Here is a 21,232-nt window from a genome sequence, read left to right as displayed (position 1 = left end):
GAGGCTGAATAGATGAAAGCTGTGATACATCCAACAACAGAACTAGTGGAACAGTGAAGAACAACCATGGGAATAAGCCATTGAGTCACAAAAGGACGTGTCAGGGGCTTAAATACACACAATAAAGAAGACAGTCTTGGAAGTTTCTTTGACTTGAACCCTATGACAATCTGGAAAAGTAGGAACGACTGAGACAGGAAATGGGTTGGGGGTTGTGAGAATCTGGAGAAGGGCAGAGATGAGTAGATAGATGGTCAGAGGACGTTCAGGGCACTGAGATTCCTGTGTATGGAGCTGTGATGGAGGCTGGGCCTGGGGACAAGGGGACAGAGAGGGGGGAGGGTCTGCAGCCTTAACAAGGTGGGCAAGACCAAGGCCAGGTTGGGTTATATCTTGGTAGTAAGTTACTTGCCAGGCAAGGGTAAGACTCAAGGTTCAACCCACAGTACAGGAAGAAAGGAAGGGAAGAAGGAAGGAGGAATGGAGGGAGAAAGGGAAAGAAGGAAGGAGGGAAGGAAGGAGGGAGGGAGGGAGGGAGGAAAGGAAGTTGGGAGTTGGGCTGTGCGTGTGTGTATGTGTATTCACGTGTGCACCTGTGTGTTATGACTGACAATGGGCATCTTTAACCCCTTGAAGTCTGAATTATAATTGTCTGCTGTCTCACTGTGACAGTCTCCATTTCCCATCCCTGTCCTTTGTGCTGCTACTGTTGTGGATTTTAATTTTTCAGGCTTTTATAGGATTTTAATTCAATTTCCTTGTGATTAGAGAACATATTTGGTGTGATCTAAGCCCTGTTAATTTCATTAAGACTTGTCTTCATAGCCAAGCAGATGGTCTGTATTGGCAGATTTTCCACTCACCCTTCAGAAGCCTGCTGCCTTGGGATGGAAGGTGCTGGCGATGTCAGAGGAGGGCCTGTGACTGTGTTGCTCATGCCGTCCCCTGCATGCTTTCTGATTGCTTATTCCACCAACTGTTGCATATGGGTGTCTTGGGATTTTCTGTTTCTCTTTTCAGTGCCATAACTTTTGCTCCATGTGTTTTGAAATTATGCATTCAGACATAAATATTTAGGATTACTTTGTTCTCTTGAAGAATTGACCCCTTTAGTATGCTGACTATTTAATCCCTGATTATTTAACAAGTATACCCTTCCTGATGGTGCTATATGCATTCTGCCTTTCTCTTTTCCCCACCCACCTCCTACCCCAGAAGACTTTTGGTTTGGTTGGGTTTAGTTTTGTTTTTTAATTTGTTTTGTTTTGTTTTAGATTTATTTTATTTATTATATATACAGCATTCTGTCTGCATCTATGCCTGCAGGCCAGAGAGGGCACCAGATCTCATTATAGATGGCTACAAGCCACCATGTGGGTGCTGGGAATTGAATGCAGGACCTCTGGAAGAGCAGCTAGTGCTCTTAACCTTTGAGCCATCTCTCCAGCCCCTAGGGTCTTTTGTTTGTTTGTTTTGTTTTGTTTTTTGTTTTTGTTTTTGTTCTTGTTCTTGTTTTTTTTTTTTTTTTTTTTTTTTTTTGGTTTGGTTTGGTTTGGTTTGGTTTGGTTTGGTTTGGTTTGAGACAAGTTCTCGTGGCCCTGGCTGGCCTCAAACTCACGATGTAGCAGGGCTAGTGTTGAACTCCTCACCCTCTGCCTTTATGCGCCACCACGCCCAGGCTTTCATTTTGAATGGTGTAAGTTACAGTGGTTTTTATAGACATCATGTAACTGGAGCTTGTTTAAATCTGATGATCTCTACTGCTAAAGTATTTAGACCATTTATATTTAGTGTGAATACCAACTCAGTTCCATTGTACAGTTTGGGGGGTGGGGTTGCTTTTTAAGATAGTTTGACTTTGTGGCCCTGGCTATCACGGGACTCCCTCTGCAGACCAGTCTGGCCTTGAACTCATAGAGCTCCTCCTACCTCTTCCTCCTGAGTGCTGGGGTCAAAGGTGTGTCATACCACCACCTGGCTGATACACTTTACTTTTGAGACCATTTCATGGAGCCCAGGCCAGCTTTGAACTCACGATATAGTTGAGGATGATCTTGAATTTCTGATCGTCCTACCTCTACCTCCCAAGTTCTGGAGTTACAGGCATGGACCACCATACTTGTTTCATGTATGGAGCTAAAACTCAGCCCCTTGTCTACGTTACAGAAGCACTCCATCTGGTGCGCCCCACCCCTAGCCCGCTGTTCATTTTTATTGACTAAGAATACATAAAATGAGCCAAGATGATAAAATATTGAGATTGACTGAGCCAACACACTGGAACGTCTCCCAGCAGGCGTGAGTTATTTCTATACAAAATAATTACCTTGAAGGAACATGAACTTATTTCGATTTCTTCTTTACATCCATTTATTTGGGAGGGGGTGTCTCTGTTGCACTGCGTGCATGTGGAGGTCAGAGGACAATCTACAGAAGTCTGTTCTCTCCCCTCACCATGTGGGATCTGGGGGTCAGACCCAGGTTGTCAGGCCTGGTGGCAAGTGTCTTTACCCATTGAGCCATAAGCCTATATGAATTCCTTTGTAATCACTTCCATGGAATGACTGGGGATCCGGCTATGAAAAAGAACTACTGAGCCACACACAGCCCGCGTCTTATCACAGCGTTCCTTCTTTTTCACCCAAAGGAAAATAACCTGCTTACTCACCCACCATATTCATAGCTGTGGATTGGCTACTTTTGACTGCTTCCGAACACATCACGTTTATCTTCAGAAGATGAGGCTACCCATCATTTCATCAAGTCTCTTTTCAAAAAGTAACGAGCCCAAACACTCCCAGCAACTGCCAAGCAGGTGCGCCTCCGAACATGCCGAACATGCCGTGAAAATGGCCGCGTTGTTAGACTATGTTTTAAGCCAGCTGTCAGGCTGCACTCTTGTAACTGTCCCGATTGAGGGGATAAAGCGAGGAGCGTCACGACTAGGAGGCCGACCTGGGATATCGAGTGAATTCTAAAAGCAAGATCTTGTCTCAGAGAGACAATGATTTGATAATTATTAAAAACACCATTGACATTATTTTAATGCTCATACTCTGGAAACCTTATCTCCCGAATAAAGGAGGAAACAGTTCATGTTGGGATTTGGATCTTAACTGCCTCCCTCAGCAAAAAGAAACTCTCATGTCTTGAAGGCTTGGTCCCCAACACACCAGTCCGTGTTCAGAGGTGGACCCTTAGGAATGTGCCTGGGGCATGTGTGTTTGATGGGGTAAGCTACTTACAGCTTTATGGATTTGGGGGAAGGATCCTTTTGTCATAAAAGTAACAGAGAGGGGGCTGGTGAGATGGCTCAGAGGGTAAGAGCACCCGACTGCTCATCCAAAGGTCCAGACTTCAAATCCCAGCAACCACATGGTGGCTCACAACCATCCGTAAGGAGATCTGGCGCCCTCTTCTGGAGTGTCTGAAGACAGCTACAGTGTACTTACATATAATAAATAAATAAATCTTAAAAAAAAAAAAAGTAACAGAGAATCCAGTGGCTTTGCTCACCTTTGGCTCTCCACCACCACAGTCTACCTGCCACCACGCCTGCCACCACAGGTTCCAAACCAACGGAACTAGCTGACCATAGACTCTTAGATTGTGAACGAAACCAATGTTCATTTCAGGTTGTCTATGCCACACATTCTGTCAGTGATACACACCTAGCGTACACTCTTCCTAAATGAGAGAAGTCACAATGGCTTTTCTTTAGAACAATGTTTCCAGTTTACAACCATAATCATGATCTATACAGGACTCTGGATTTACGCTCCTGCATCTGCAGGCTAGATATCTAGATGCGGAAATTTTAGTCCTTGGTACTGAAAGCACAGAGCATGAGCCAAGAACATGATGGGAACACAGGCTCCCTCTACATCTACTAAATTTGGAAATGTTCCTTTAACAGGATTCCCAAGTGATTTCTAAACAGGGTAATGATTGAGAAACAAGGTTGTCCTCAAAAGACATAATTCATAATACCAATGAAATAATGAGGCTAGAGATTTCTTTTCTGATAGTAATGACTGTCTTTATGAAGAAAGAGTTAATTCCAGAATTATGTCCAAGAAGGTTGCAGCAAAGTTTACTTGGACTGGAGAAAACGGCTGAATGAATCACCCTATAATTGAAGACACGGGCAAGGATCCACCGTGGTTCTGTTGTGACACCAAGCCAGGCTTCAGGGTACTACATGCCCCAGGGGCCTCAGAGAAGAGAAGGGAACTGGAGACTTCTTGGAGGACCCCAGACAGGCTTGGGCAGTGTGTGAGTTCCACTGAACAACTAAGGTGAGAAGCATCTGTGAATCCATTTCTCTTCTGGGATAAGCCTGGACATTCTGTATCACATATAAGTGCCTGCAGAGCTTTACATTGCTATGCAGTCGTCTTTCCTTTCTTCTAATGCCAAACCACCTAAAAGCTACATCTAAAATTCAGTAAGAGAAATGATAATAAAAGCAGGCTTGGGGATTTTCTATTTATTTAATATCTTTACTGAGCAAGGATGAGTCACAATTCAGAATGCCTGCAATAAGCAATGTCCTGAAGCCGCATTCTGAAGGAAACAAGCTAAATACAGAGAGCTATGGTAGACAGTGTCAGCGTTGTTCCAAAATGGAGCCCATTGCAGTTCTCCAGATCCAGCAGATATATAGCCAGTGGTATCCAATCGTTCAACGTCGAGCAGTGGGGTTTTTTTATTTAACAAGGAAAGAGTGCTCTGCTGTCCCCTCTAGAGCAGTGGTTCTCAACCTTCCTAATACTACAACTCTTCAATAAACTTGCTCATATTGTGGTGACCCACGACCACCAAGTTATTTTTGCTGCTACTTCATAATTGTGATTTTGCTACTGATATGAATGTTATTGCAGGTGGTGGTTTGCCAATGAGGTCACAAGCCACAGGTTGAGAATGGACACTCTGGTTTAAGGTTGAATCAGCCTAACCGGACATGACCAGCAAGTGAAGAGCAACCACGTCCGGTACCAGGAGTAGAGTTCACTGGGCAAGACTTTCAGTTGGATGATACGGGGAACAAGTTTTCAAAGACTTTAAATAAACTTTCCCTTTAGTCTTCTCTTCTGGGAAGGTTTGCTCCTCATCTGAAAGCAAAAGGAGTTCAAATTTAAGTCTCTTTACTCCTCAGACGGATGACACGAAAATGTTTTTAATTATCTCCAGAAGAAAAGAACAATCTGCCCTTTCTTATTAAGATTTTATTTATGGAATCTATAGATCTGAAAAAGAAGTGAAAGATATATATGTAAGAATTTTAATGTTCGATACATTTCTTTTCCACCTTTCTTCTATAGACAAAATTGGGATAACTTTGAGTAATGTATCTTGGTTTCATACTTCTGTTTAAAAAGGAATCCTAGGAACCTTTGACGTGGCAGTGGACGTGGCTGTGTGTGCATAGGCACACGTGTATGTGAGGGCCTGTGTAGACCAGAAGACTGCATTTGATCCCCGAAGGCAGAGTTACTGGTATCATAATCTACCCAACATGGGTACTATGACCCAACTCAGGTCCTCTGCAAGAGCATCAAGTGTTAGGAACTGTTTAGCCACCTCTGTAAAGCCAAATCTCACGCACATTTTAAAGCTGAAAAAACTAATACATATTCGTTAAAAGTATTTCCTGGCATCCTGTCTACGTTCCAAAACTTAGCAGTAATAGGCTACATTACCCAATGTACCCTTGCACTGCCTGGGTCACAACCACTCTGCCACTTCACACTCTGCATAGGCACTGCATTACGTGTGAGTGAGGCAAACAAAACCTTCCAAAGACTGTGACTTGGTACTTCTTTCCTCTCTGTGGGAGTTATCTCCCGAGACCCTCAGGACATCTCAAATAATCCCGACCTCTGCGTACATCATGCTTCCCATGGAAGAGATTTAAAATAAACTGAGTTTATTGATGTTTTACGTCTGTAATCCTAGCTCTTAGGGTGGGAGTGGGTGATGAAAGATTGGACAGTGAGTTTCAGGTCAGCCTGAGCTGGAACATGATGCCTGTTCAATAAAAGAAAAAAACTATTTAGAATGTAGTCAGGAATTATGCTAGTTTTGTGAAGTGATGGTGGCAGGTTCTTCTCCAAGACCCAGGACTTCAGTAGACCTGGGGAGTTGGCTAGGTTTCCAGTACCAGGAATGGTTTCTGTCTTGTTGAGCAGATCTTAAGATCAATTAGAGAGCTATTGGCTACGGCCAATAGTGGGCCACTATTATAGCATTAGGGTATCGTCCTATGGCGGCCATCACTGTGGTTGCTAGGCATTGTATAGCAGTGTAAAGCTATTGACTGCTTCCCTCTTTTGGAAGGTAGCATGGTGCCTTCTGGTGCCATGAAAGCCAATCCTCAGGGAGTGAGGATAATCTATGACATAATTCCTACATCTTCATTGTGGAAGGGGATGTGGAAACACTGTAAGAGCCAGAGGAACAGGAAATTTACTGAGATCGTCGCTCCTAGAAATGTGAGAGAGGCTGCACCCATGAAGTCTCATCAGCACGGATGCCTGAGGAAGACCTGAACAGTGATGATGCCAATGGACACGCTAACACGGAGGGAGGAGAGTTCATGGGGCTCAAGGCGGATGCTCCAGACTACTTGGCAGTGCCAAGCGTGGGAGAAATGTCTTCCTCAGGGAACAGGCCCCTGATTGGCTATCCAATACCAAGTGGCCAGCTCTGAGCGTATACACATATAGGTAACATTGTACAGATGGAACGGTTTATATTCATGCATTTAGGAATGTGTGTGTGTGTGTGTGTGTGTGTGTGTGTGTGTGTGTGTGTGTGTGTGTAAACAATGAAAAATGCCATGGATCTGAGCGAGCAGGAGAAGATTCTTAAAAGGGACTGGAGAGGGAAAGGGGAAATGATGTAATTATAATTTCAAACAATAGAAGTTATAAAAAAGGAAAAATGAAAAAGAAAAGAGAGGCTAAAAATAATACCCAGGCAGAGATAGAGCTCACTGGTGGAGCAAGTGCCTAGCATAAGATAAGTCCTGGGGTTGATGCTTAGCATTGCAATAATTTTTTTAAGGCCATCATTGCAAAAATTAATAAGAGAACTACAATGTAAATTTTTAAAAAGAGCTCTCACTGGAGCACAGGCAGGAAATCCTCCTGCCTCAGCATCCTCAACATTAGGATTATAGATGTGAACTACTACACCCAACTCAACAGCAGCTTAATACCCCTCACTCTTATACCTCAGACCCGTCCATTGTTATGTAAGCCGGTGACCTGACCAGAACGAAGATAGTGCCACCGCTGCGATAGCTGAGCTGGTACTCAGCAACTAAAGAGCAGACAGAGGTTAGACGTGGAGATCAAAGGGAAGTTTCATATCCTGAGTGGGGTGAGGCAGGGGAGTGATGTCATCATGAACTCATAACAGCAGATAATTTGAAATGTGAACTGTCTACTTCTGGAATTTTGCATTTAATATTTTTGGTTATTTTAGGCAACAAAACCCATTGAAAACAAGCCACAAGTAAGAGAGGGCAACTGTACTGTCTTACAGCTACTCTGACCTACTAAACTGCTCACTTTCCATGCTGAAAAAAGTCTCCCATTAGATCTTTTGTTTTTTGGTTTTGTTTTTGTTTTGTTTTGCTTTTTCAAGACAGGGTTTCTCTGTATAGCCCTGGCTGTCCTGGAACTCACTTTGTGACCAGGCTGGCCTCGAACTCAGAAATCCGCCTGCCTCTGCCTCCCAAGTGCTGGGATTAAAGGCATGCACCACCACGCCCGGCTCCCATTAGATCTTGCTGTTTGGTAATTGTGACAAAAATACTTGAGAAACAATTTAAATAGGGGTAGTGTTTATTCTGGCTGATGGTTTCAAAGGCTTCAGCCTGTGGTTGATGTGTGGTAGGCTTTCTGGGCTATTATGATGGAGAACGTGCTGGCATGCAGAAGCAAGGTAGCTGACCTCTTGGCAGACAGGAGACAGGGCATCAGAGAGCGGCCAGACAAGCCCTTTAAAGGCATGGCTCAGTCCCTTTAACTGGACCCCACCTCCTAACAGCCATTTAGTCCCCATAGTCTAATCAACTCTCAATAGCACCAACATGGTGGGGGCATGCCTTCAACACAGCAGCTTTTGGAGAACAGTGGCTGGGGGACATTTTATATCCAAATCCTAACAGTCATGCTTCTAGAGGTGGAAAGACTGGGTCAAAGGGCATGGCTATCTTTTAGGTACGTCCTATCTACTGCAAAACTAGCCTCCAGAACGATAATGAATTACACATTCATCACCGGCATATTGGAGTGTCTTCATACAGTTTACCATGTGAAAATTGGTGTGAACCTGCTTAAAAGATTTGCTAGGTCTACTTTTACACTGTCTGCTGACCATCTGCAGGGGCACCTTCCTGTGCAGTCCTGCAGAGCCTGTTTCTGTTTTTCCTTCTTCTATGCTATAGAACCAACCATCACGCATGATGGTTATTCCAGCTCGATCAGTTGGCAGTACCTCTCATCCTCGGAGCAGCTCTCGAGAACTTTACATTCTGGTGGGAATCAACAAAAGGAAACCATGAAGTGCCCTGGCCAAAAGCCAATCAGGGAGGAGATGCAGGAGGTGGGAGATGGAAATGGCTTGCTGTTTGTGTTGGGGAAAGGTATCACTGACAAGGCAGTAATGGACCAAACAGTTGAAGCAACGAGGCAGGCAGTATAGGTGTGTGCAGACCATTTCAGAAGGTATATGTAGGCTGAGGGCACACGGAGGAAATATGAGGGGGCTGGAAAAAGCAGAGAGGAGGCCAGCTTTTGAATGAGATAGGTTTTTTTAATGTTTGCTTTTTGTTTTTGCTATGGATCAGAGATCACTGTTCTAGTATTTTTTTTTCTTAAAATGAGTGATAAATGTTCTGATTATAAAAATCCAGGACTCTGGCCATGCTTTTACTTGCTTGCTGAGGCAGTATAAGTGAATCCAGAAAAGCCAAAACATACTAATTTATAGGAGTTACTCAGGATGCTTCCAAGTGGGCTCAGATTAGGATCTGGCATCTCCTATCATTAGAGCTAGCCTGGCCATCACTGGTCTGTGATGGGCAAACAACTGCATGGCCTTAGAGGCCCCAAGAAAGCCAAAGGCCATAGGCACATGCTGTCCCGGTTCCTACATGAAATGACCAGTGTGCCATATCCATTGCCCTAGATGATCAGGAAGGAGTCAGCTCATGGAGCTAGTAAGACTACCATCACCCTTTTTCTAGAAGGTTCCAACTGACACCTTGTACAACACAACTACTCAGTAAATTTTGACATGGGTTCTTACTGAACACAGAAAATAGGCCAGTGAGATAGCTCAGCAGGCCATGCAAGCCTGGGGACACACATTCAGTCCCTAGGAGGCACATAAAAAGTCAAACGTGGTGGTATGCACCTGCCCTCTCAGAACTTCTACAGCAAGACTGGAGGTGAAGATAGGCGACCTGGCCAGAAGTATACAGACAGCAACAGAAACAAGACCCTTGTTTGACGCTGTCCTCTGCCCTCCACATGGGTGTTGTGACATGGGCTGTCTCCCTCACAAAATAAATGACAAATAGAATCGATTTTATGTGCATGGATGCTTTGCTTATATGTATGTCTGTATACCATGTGCATGAAATGCTTCAAGAGGTCAGAGGAAGGCATTGGATGCCCTGGGAGTTAGAGATGGTTGTTGGGAGCTGCCATGTGGTTGCTGGGAACTAAATCTGGGTCCTCTGGAAGCACAGCTCTTAACCTGAGCCATCTCTCCAGCCCCTAAATTTAAAAGAGAAAAAAAAAAAAGGAACTCGGACCCATCCAAGTGATTCCTTCCTCTTCAAATGCATGCATTGGTAAGACTACCAACCCCTTAATGTTCCACAGGCCTCAACCTAACCATCAAGTCCCAGGAGTGGCTGAGAGTTCGTTTCTTTTAAATAGGATTTATTGGAGCAGATGACAGTACTCACAGTACAGTACATTAGCATTTCAACATGCTGAGAGTTCTTCAGGCACAGACTAATAGACACAACACTCACCAGTTCATTTCTTATAAATCTGAAACTCCTTTTACCTGGGCACACTGACTTCCTGTTTTCACTTGTGAATGCTTTTGGGGATGCTTGGGATGGGCACTGAGTAAACCCACACGAACCCTCAGAATCACATGACTTACCAGTCTGGGCAGGAAGTTTTGAAGACTCAAGAACAGTTTTTAGGGTCCACTGTCCCTGAACGTTTAGCATGATTATGAACCAGAGAAGGGAGTTCAAATGTCTCATTTTCAAAATGACAAATCTACGTGTACAAAATAACACTAGTGGTATCCTTAAATGGCCCTCAAGCTAATATATGGCAATACAATTTTGTCAGAGCCAAGCTGGACTGTGGAGATGACGCTGGGGAGAAAGTACATGCTTGCCTTGCAAGTGTGAGGACCGGAGTTCTGACTCCCAGCGCCCATGTAAAAGCTGTACAGGCCCAAAGAACACCTGCAATCCCAGCACTCAGGGGTCCCTGGGACAAGCTGAAGAGCTAGACTTGCCACAGCCAGTGAGTTCTGAGTTTAGTAAGAGACTGTGCCTCAGTAAATAGAGAGCAACTAAACACATCCAATGTCATTATCAGGCCTTTGCACATGCACGTGTGTGCGCATGCATGCATGCATACACACATACACACACACCCTTTCGAGTGTGCACCTGCACACATAAACTTGCACACCACACATAGATACACATGGGGGTTAAAGAGATACACATGGGGGTTAAAGTGTAGTGGCTTGAATGAGGATAGCTCCCAAGGGCTCCATATTTGCATGCTTAGTCCCCAGTTGGTGAATTGTTTAAGGCAGAATAAGATTTGAAGGTGTGGCCTTGTTGGAGGAAGTATGTCACTGAGGGGTGGGCTTTGAGGTTTCAGAAGCCCACACCAGACCCAGGAGCTCTCTGCCTGTGGAGAAGGATGTAAAGTTCTAAGTTACTGCCCCAACACCTAGCTTGCCACTCCCGCTCTTCCACGATCATGGACTAACCCTCGCAAACTGTAAGCATGCCCACAATTTCTTTTATAAGAGCTGTCTTGGTCATGTTGCCTCTTCATATAGAGAAACCCCAACCAAGACAAAAAGCTACAACTTCCTCCTCAGGTTAGGGTCTACTCTGTTGTGTACTGTGGATACCCAGACCATGAAGAGAGTAGGGTGACATCACCATATTGGAGCCATACCAAGGAACTGCCAAGAGAAGCGCTCTGTATCTGCACCGTGCCACGCACTGGCCAGTCATCACAGTGGCTGCGGGGCACATAAAGCCATGACAAATGCAACCGAGGACTGAACCTTTAGAGTCCATCTAAACAGTGCCCTGCTGTGGGAAGCTACCCTACGATGAATATAGCACACATCCTGGAAATGTTGGGACTCTCAGTTAACACAAAACGGGGAACTGGCTAAGCGCTCTTTAGTTCTACATTTCTAGTTTTTCTTTTGAAATGTTTTGTTTTCATGTATGAGTGCTTGCATGTGTGAAGATGAAACATTTGTGTGCACAACGCACCCAGAGGCCAGGAGAAGCCTAGTCTCCTGGAGCTGGGGTTACAGATGGTTGTGAGCAGCTTGATGTGGGTGCAGCAAGTGTTTTGAAGAAACAGAGCCACCCCTGCAGCCTTGCTGAGGGCTTAAGTCTAAGAGCTTCACTAGTATACAGTACTTTACAACCCTTGTAGAACAAAGGAAGAAAATCCATGCGCGAACACATATTTGAAGTCCTCCTAGGCCAAACTGAATGCTGGTACTATCAGTTGTTCCTAAGTGAAGGAAGTATTTGCGCTGAGGAAATGTTCCCTGTAAATGCCGCAACATTCAGTGCATTCTCGCAAACATAAGATATATCCTGACCATATGCTAATAATTACGATTAACTTTTGTGAAACCAAGAAAACATTTATAACAAGGATAATGAATGACAAATTCTGTCACAAGGTGTGAACAAAATTTTTAGGGTAAAACATGACATCACACATTTTAGTTCTTTAGAATATAAGATAAAAAGCATACATGTTCAAAAACCATTCATTTATTAGGAGGAAACTCCCAAATTAAGAAGTGAGTTGCTCTTACATATCACATTAAGGAAAAGTCGATCCAGAGAGGCCAGGACTCTTAATCTGTCAGTCAAATCAGACAGACAAAACACAATGTAATAGAAACGAAAATTTCCTTTTTCCATAAAACCAAGCCTAGGGATGAAATTTAAAAATTGCAAATATAAAAGAGCCAGACAATTCTTCAATATATATGCTTTCCAGAGTTCCATCTCAGAGGCAGGATGAGGGATTCAGGGGCAACAATCTCTGAATGAGCGCTTCACCTTCAATTCTTCGCTTCACTGACTTCTGACAGTTTGGCAAATTGGGGGTCATCACATTTAAGAGAAATGTCAGCAAGGCTTCACAAATGTGATCTGAGAGGATAATACAGACTCCAAATGCCCGTGCCACTCTCTGAAGCTTCTCTGTAGGCCTTTCTTTAGACTGTATGATACTTCTAGCAAAAGTATCACCCAGCTACAAAATATTAAAGAAGCACTGAAAAGCCATGCACCCCAAACCCAAACTTTACCTTTTGTCCTCTGGATAATTGAGGGGATGGGTATATTTGAGGGGGGGTAGGGGGGGAGAAGGAGCAGGGATCAGGACTTCTTTAAGAAATTGTGATTCTAATTCAGGGGTTCTTCAGCATTCATCCAGGAACTAACCTCTTTGACAATGGCTACTGGCCACCAAGATGGACCACAGGGTAAAAGTGCTTGCCCCACGAACCTGATAACCTGAGTTCCACTTCCTGGAACCCATGTGAAAGTGACTGGTGGCTCAAGTCCGTAATGTAATCCCAGCCTATTACTAGGCGATGAGGCAGGGGCAGTTGGCATGTGTAGCAATTGTGTTTTAGTAAACAAAAGATATATCCTAGCCATATGCTCATCGTCACTATTGGGTTTTGTGAAACCAAGAGAACATTTATACGTAATAAGGATAATGAGTGACAAATTCTGTTAGAAGGTGTGAACATAATTTTAGGAGTACTGCAATGCTTCAGAAACAAGGGGGAAACAGAACCGACTCCTGCGTAGTTATCCTGACTTCCACGAACACGCTAGAATACATACACACTTGTCCTCACTAGACAGGGTTGCTCTGTGTAGCCTGGAACTCGCCCTGTAGACCAGGCTGGCCTCAAACTCAAGAGATCCCCCTACTTCTGCCTCCCACGGGCTAGGATGAACGGTGTGCTGTAAATTTTTGAAAAGAAATTAAAACCTGGATAATTTATGCCTCTTTCTTTAAAACTAATGTCTAGTTTTTCCAAATTCTTATCTTTGTTCTTCTTTATCTAAATCTTGCTTTGGTCCATAGCATTTAAACACACAAACGTGTCTCCCAGCGACTGAACTCGAGTCATCTGTTAGCAGCAAGTGAGTGCTTTTATCTAATCCATCTTATTAGCTCTGGCTTTAAAATTGTAATTTGGCTTTAGTTCAGAGAAAAAAAAAATGGGGCCATCTATTTCCTGGTTTCACACATACTTCCAGACACACTGCGTCCTTTCATGCCAAATTTATATAAAGTCTCTAAAATAACAAACTAGAAAGGCAGACTTTCAAACTATTATTTAAGGTTATATGCTTAACCCAAATCAGATTCAAAAATTCAAAGAAATATGAGGAAGTGGTCTTTTGTGTGTATGTATGTGCACATGGGTATATGGGTATTATTCATATGAATATAGTGTACAAATATGTATGGAAAGGGGGTAAAAGGTCAGTCTTGGTCCTTGCAGTCCACCTTGTTTAAAACACTTTGTTGATCACCTCTGACCTCTGTGCACATCAAGCCAGCACGCCTTTAAGCTTCTAGACTCTGCTGTGTCTGCCTCTCAACGTTACAAGAGCACTGGGATTGCAGACCTGTGGAGGCACACCCAGCCTGAAGAATACACACAAGCTCTGAAGAACCTTTTCAAGCCTTTTATGCTTCACAGGCGAGCACTTTAGGTCCTAAAAAATATGCTATTTGGAATAACTTCTGGACATCTGTTTGGGGATTTAATTATTGTTATGCGAATATGTGAAAATTTCAAAAGAGTTTTACTAAATTCAATGGATACAACTAGCTCTTTCCCATATGCCAATGGCAAGGAGTGATGAATGCTAAGCATGAAAGGACAGGTGGACCAGAAACCAAGAAGTGAGTCACGATAGGTCAATAGAGTTATTAAGAAGTGAGGGATCTGACCTGTAAGAAAAGAGAAATAAGTTCTAGGTATTACTCAGGCACACTGGAAACTGTTACTGGCTATTTCTTAAGAAGAAGTTCAATTTTATTACATATATTTGGGGAAGGGAGCATATCATACCACACAAGTGGAGCAGTCAGTTTTCTGTACCCACATGTGGCTCCTGGAGATCAAATTCAGGTTGGAAGGCTTGCTGGCCAATACTCTACCCAATGACCTATCCCACTGGCTCCAATTTCCTATCTTCAGAGAGCCTAGGCTCTATGTCGTGAGTTCCAGGCCAGCTTGACCTCCACAGACAGACCCTCCTTAGGCACAAACAACAGGTAACAAGCATGCTCCCCAGGGTGCACAAAGCACATCATAAATTCTCATGATTTCCCACCAAGTGTCATTTCTGGATTGAAAACTACCGTAACAAATCCTTTAATTGGAGATTTATTTTTGTTTCCACATTACAGTTTTCTATAATACACGAACTTCAGTCTCAGAAAATCTGGAGACCCTGGGTCCCCAGGGGTGTGAGGGCAGTGCGCCCAGCACACTCTCCAGCAGGGCAGCCACCAACTGCAGCACAGCTCATGAGCTGTTGGGCAGACAGCTGCAGCTTTTCAGAGTCTTCAGCTACTAAACTGAATGTTCCTCCCCTAGCACGTCGGTCAGCAGCGAGCTCTGTGCTTTCGTCCTGTGTTCCAGCCAGAGCGCTAGGCTAACGCCCACTTGAGCCGCAGGGCATCGGACGCACACAGCACAGCCTACCCTGCAGGGTTAGAGATTTCTCTCTCAACGCAAAAGGAATCCGATTCACATTTATACAAGTAGTGCCTTCTCTTAAATAAATTAAAAACAAAATGTTATCCTGCCTGTAAAATTATAAATATTTCTAGTCCATATTACAGAATGGTAAAACATTTACAAATATTTCCAGTAAATAAACATTATGGCACTGAAGCCAGTTTAAAAAAAGTCATACATCTAGGATTATGTCTTTAACATTACAAAAATTAAACCAAATATGGAAAAAAAGGTAAAAGAGAGAAAAGAAGTTTTACAAAGTGGCAACTACTATGATCTAAAAGATGTGGAAATGTCTCCACTCCGTTCAGTAAGTGTGCGGCTTCTGGAATGCACGTCTGCTTCTGGAGAATGACGTCAGGAGATGCACCTCTTAGTGTTCGGGTCAAAACCACAAAGTAGACAAATATTTTCCCAAGTGGGCAGGAAAGACAGCCCTCAAAACACTGCCTGTTCCAAAACCACGCAGTGAGATTTAACCAGAATGCTCAAGATGAGACCTTTGGTGGACCAAACTTTTCAGTTGTAACTTAAGTTTCAAGTCCACAGAGACAGGTTGTACCATGTTAAGAAAGAAAACATGATTTCATGGTTCAACACAGACTGGCTGAAATGAGAGACTGTGGGTGACCTAAGCAGCCAATGTCCCTACAGAAGCACAAAGACATGATTAGAAGAGAGAGTTTGAGTCCTTCGGCCTGTTCAGTTACTCTGCACACGAAAGCCACGTCCCGTCCATCTGGAAAGACTCAGCATCTGGACGGCACTGACCCATTCAGTGGGGAGGAAGACACCTCCAGGTCCTAAGTGACTCATCCTATCTATAGGATCTCAAGATCTACGTGCCGAACTTCAGGATTCCGTTTCTGGAAAGAAAAATATTTCCACATTATTCACAGGTAAACAAAACCTGCCGCACCCCCCCCCCCTTCTTCTTCTTGATCCCTGCACTGGGGCAACTAAAAACATGTGTCACACAGCAAGCAGAATCTATGCATCAGGAAAAAAGACCAACGTGAGTGTGCTGTGAACGATACAGGGAGTAGCCCTGCCCCCCTGGGCCCGTTCATGTATCAATACAAAGGTGCTTTATGGTTCCGAGTATGTCAAACATGGATGCACTAAAAGTCGCAATGTCCCTTTTCAGAGTGAAAAGAAAATCACTGCAAACAATATCAATCTGAACTAACGTTTCTAGCACTGCTTGCTATAGTTTAGTAGTCCATATGATCTAGGGCAAGTCTGTGCTAAAAAGAAGTGAAGATTACGTTTTTAAAATAAGTCTGTCTTTAGTCCCCCCGCCCCCTTCTCACACACACATACAACTAAAATGCAACTGACAGTGAAGTGCCACATCTTTGGAACTGAATCACACCAATGTTCACTCAGAGCCACAGACTTGGCCTTGGCAAGTGCTTGTTTGAGTGGCTTACATGTTGGGGTTTTGTTTGTTTGTTAGAGACAAGGTCTCTCTACATAACCCTGGCTGTCCCAGAAATGGGATTTAAGGCACACACATATGATCAACTATTTGAATGTTCTTTACAATGAAGTGATATTTAAAAACAAACAAACTTAAGGTTTTTTTTTTTCTTTCTTTCTTTCTTAAACTCAGGTTAGCCATGTGAGTCAGTGGAATAATACTCACTTCTTATTCTTTAATCAAAACTAGCAAAAGCATCCCAGACTGGACACAGAGACATATACGGGGATCTAGCTATCTTTACACCAGCTACAGCTTCTAATACTCCCCATGTTTTGCAAGAAACATGAAGTAAGTGACTGGAGAGAGCTCAGAAGTTAAGAGCACTTCTTGTTCTTACAAGGGACCCAGGTTCAGTTCCAAGGAGCCACACAGTAGCTCATATCTGTCTTTACCAAAGCCTCTGATGGCCTCTGATGGCCTCTGATGGCCTCTGATGGCCTCTGATGGCCTCTGATGGCCTCTTCGTCTATATGTGGCACACAAACATACACACATGTAGGCAAAATACCCATGCATGTAAAGTGAAAATAATTCTTTTTCTTTTAATATATGAAGCAATACTACTAGTAACATAGCTAATAAGGCGGAATTACCTCCAACTAAACAGAAAGCACAGAATAATGTAAGGGCATGTTTAGTTCTATATCCTAGCTTTTCTAATTTTTTGACTAAAGTCTGATGTTTTCTTGAGGGTTTTTTGTTTGGTTTTGTTGTTTTTGTTTTTTGTGAGATAGGGTTTCTCTGTGCTGCCTTGGCTGTCCTGGAAATCACTCTTATAGACCAACCAGGCTGGTCTCTAACTCACAGAGATCCACCTGCTTCTGCCTCCCAAGTGCTGGGATTAAAGGCTTATAACACCACTACCCTACATTAAAATATTTTCTACTTAAAGACAAAATACTTTTTACTATCTTAGATACCAATAGGAAGAACAGTGATAAAAATACAAAAGGTTTAAACCATTATTCTCTATTGAGTTTAACTTTATAAATCCATCAAATCCTTGTCTGTGAAACTGCTATGGGGTAGAAGAGAGCACACATGTATACTCTGACAGAGTTAGCGCGGTGTCTACACTGAATCAGGATTCCAAAAACCGTTAGCAGAAACCAATTTCTTGACAAATAGCTCTTACTTTCAGCTCTTTCTCAAGCCTGTCTACTTCAGCTCCTAGAGTATCAATAATATTTTCTCCATGTTTAAGCATAAAGGCTTCTAATTGTTCAGGAGTTTTCACTTCTTGAATTTCCTATAAACAAAAGCAGAAAAACAGAATTAAAGTGGTATATGCATAGTTTGTAGCTCCATTAAGTCTAATGAAAATAAAAACTTTAGGTCAAGGCATTGATTCGCCTGTTTCTAAACAACTCAGGAAGAGTGCCAGGCAGAGTGAGCACTGCGAACCTTCACCAAGTGCTGCTGGACAATGCTCGTCCATGATGAGAGAGACAGAGAGCTAACTTCTACTTCAGACTAGGAAGGAAACCATTCAAAACAGATTAAAAGATTGTTGGGGGTGGGGGGCAGGAGGTAAATAGCATAGAAGAGCTATGGGGAAGAACAGCTACAGGCCCAGGGAACTCAGCTCTGGAGGTAGAGACAGGGAATGGAGCACCCAAGGTCTCTGGGTGCAATGGGCAAGCCTATGGTCTCTCTGAGTTAGAGGCCATCCTGGTCTACATATCTAGTTCCAGGCCAGCCAGCCCTACATAGTAAACCCTGTGAGATTGTACAGTGAGTCTTGAAAAACCAAATGATGTCATAGAAAATGCTGTCCCGAATGTGGGAGAGAAATGGACAGACTTTGGAAGTTAATTTGTCATTATCTATGGAAGCTGAAGTGCATTTGGTAGTCTTTATCCTTCATAAGGTTAGCTATCCATACCATCTCCTTCCCTAAGGAGCCTTTCACACATGACCTAGGACACATGTAAGAAACAGCACCAGGCATCACTTCTTTTTCTCTCCTTCTGAGATAGGATCCAGCTATGTAGCTCAGGATGCCTCAAAACCATGCTCCTTTGTCCCAGCCTTTTGAGTGCTAGGATTACAGATTTGTGTTACCACACCTATAGCACTATCATTCACATTTTAACGTGGAAAACAATATCAATCTCCATTAGAAACAGGATATGCAAATTGTATCATTTCACATTCACAGGCTGCTGTAGCAGTGACAGTAAATGATCCAATGATCCCAAACCATATAAACTAGCATGGATCTCAGACAGCTGTCAGGGAGCTATACACAGTGACACAATATAAAGCCATTTATATTTATATACTATACATTTATGCCATATACTGTGGAACATTCAAAATGTAATATAGTACACTGAAAACATGTAGTCTAAAACGCAGAATGGAAGTAACTGGTAGCAAATTCAGCATATTAGTTAACTCTGGGGATGAAAACGAGACTCAGCAAAAACTGAGCCTGTTTCTGTCCCTCTTGTAAAGATCTTATATGAGCACATACATGATGGATGCTCCTAAGCCGAAAACCCTAAATGGTGTGAAGTCTACAACTCTGTGAGCACTGACGTGACTGGCAGGGATGCGGCTCCACGGTGGGGGCCTGCATGTCTGCATGAAGCCCTGCACTCAGTCCTAGCACACATCCAGGCATGGGGCACACCTGCAACCGCAGCACTAGGGAGAAGGAGCAGAAGCTTCAAGCCTAGGCTACACCAGACCACGTCTCAAACAAAGAAACAAACTACAAGGAAGCCAAAACACCAAGCCTTTGACTTTTGATTTAAGAACACTCAATGTATGCAAATATTTAAAAAGGAAGGATTTGGAAAATCAGAAATATGGTCCCTGGTCTTTTCTATAAGAATACTCAACCTTCGTAGAAAATGTTAAGATCTGACAAAACCAAACAGTAACATTTGTTCTGTTACTGCTGGCTTCTATAACTTGTTTCTTAAATTACAGCACTCCGCTTTTATATTTGACAAAAGGTCCAGAGGTTGCTAAAAGCACACCATATATATATATGTACACACATATCTATCTATCCATCTATCTTATTTTTTTGTTACTTTACTTTATGTGTATGGTGCTTTGCCTCCATGCATGTCTGTGTGAAGATGTGGATCTCCTGAAGCTGGCATTATAGACAGTGTGAACTGCCATGTGGATGCCAGGAATTGAACCTGGGTCCTTTGGAAGAGTAGTCAGTGCTCTTAACTGCTAAGCTACCTCTCCAGTCCCATTTTTTTTTCATATATAAAAAAATGTACTTATGATAAAGTTGAATCAATTAATTAGGCATAGAAGATTAACAACTATAATAAAATACACCTGTAATAATATAGCTGCAATTCAAGTTTTGTGAACACTCCTGTCCCCTCCCCCACCAGCTCGGCTTGGGTAGCACATACAGATTGGATGCTAGGGGAGGAGAATTCATGTCCTGGGAACTAACAATTGTTCAGAAAGGCAAGTTAAAGTTTATGCTTATTTCTGGAATTTTCTACTTACTGTTTTTGATTCTGGCAATTTAATCCACAGAGAATAAACCAGTGAAGTGGATGGGTGTACTGTTGTATTCTTAATAAGAAAGCATAGATCTGGAGTCAAATCAGAATCATATGACTTCATGTCTATGGCTCTGAAATCTTAGGCTAATTAGTCTGTTGTCTAAGTTTGCCTGTATGTTAGAATGTAAGTGTTACTTTGTCACCATGCAGAGCTGTTGAGAGAAAATGACATAAAACATGTAACAGGTACTAACAACTTAATGACTAAGTTTGTCCTTTTGGCTGTCTCTGATGACTCACTATAAATGTGAAGTTCTCTATCATACTTGGGATTGGGAAGTAAGCAGCGCATAGCTGATATGAATCTAAGGCCACACAGACAAAGAGACTTTAAAGCTGTGTGCTACAGAAGAACATGATGAATACGCAAACTTACTTGCATCATTTGGTCAAAATCTTGCTTTTCCAAATACGATCTCGTAACAACTCGTCCATCAAAATCAACTTCTGCCTTAAATCTGACTTTCCCTAATCCCAAATCTGTGGCTTTAACATCATGGATTGCCCTGTGAAGAATAACAAACAATGCACGTAAGTCCAAGTGTACCGCATCCATGCTTTCATGGCAGAGATCCCAGCTTCCCCAGCAGTGCAGCAGAGAGTTACTGTGGAGCTCATCACTTTCTGAGGCAAATCACATGTCTTGGTTTCTATGTGCAATGCCATTCAAAAGTATAAGCATAAAAAAAACCTGTTTTTATAATAACATATATGTGAATTATAAAACTTATATTACTAATTCTAAAGTGCTTTCTAAAATATTATCTAGTTAATCTTATAAACCTTCCCATAATCTACCCACTTACTAATTTCCCAACATTTATGACAGGAAAAGTTTTGTTGATACCAGTTTTTTTGAGTGTGCAAATAACTTTCCTTCCTACAATCCTGCCTCCTCTGTGGTGATGAGGTTCAAACCAGGGCTGATACAGGGCATTGCAAACAAGCTACACCACAAATGTACTGGTGGCTCCTGTGCTGGCTGGCATGCAGCGTCTTCACACAGCCCGATAGCTACTGTTAGAATAGAACTGGTGCACAGGACTAGTGAGGGCAGTGGTAACTGCACATGCTCAGTGCAGCACAGACG

General features: G+C 42.9%; 1 protein-coding gene across 1 annotated transcript in view; it reads right to left on the bottom strand.

Moving 5' to 3' along the window:
• Positions 1-14,735: 14,735 nt before the first annotated feature.
• Positions 14,736-21,232, bottom strand: part of Slc30a9 (solute carrier family 30 member 9) — a 50,557-nt gene continuing 44,060 nt past the window's right edge. The window contains exons 16-18 of the mRNA XM_021162111.2: positions 20,519-20,648; positions 17,730-17,843; positions 14,736-15,974 (exon numbers count right to left, since the gene is read on the bottom strand). Coding sequence (XP_021017770.1) covers positions 15,930-15,974; positions 17,730-17,843; positions 20,519-20,648 — 289 coding nt within the window. The 3' untranslated portion in view covers positions 14,736-15,929. The remainder of the gene's footprint in view (positions 15,975-17,729; positions 17,844-20,518; positions 20,649-21,232) is intronic.

This window comes from Mus caroli, unplaced genomic scaffold (genome assembly GCF_978045245.1).
Source record: "Mus caroli unplaced genomic scaffold, Mus_caroli_1 scaffold_4, whole genome shotgun sequence".
NCBI classification, from domain to species: domain Eukaryota; kingdom Metazoa; phylum Chordata; class Mammalia; order Rodentia; family Muridae; genus Mus; species Mus caroli.
Note: the sequence above shows the minus strand (reverse complement) of the source record. Positions and strands in the feature narration are given on the sequence as shown.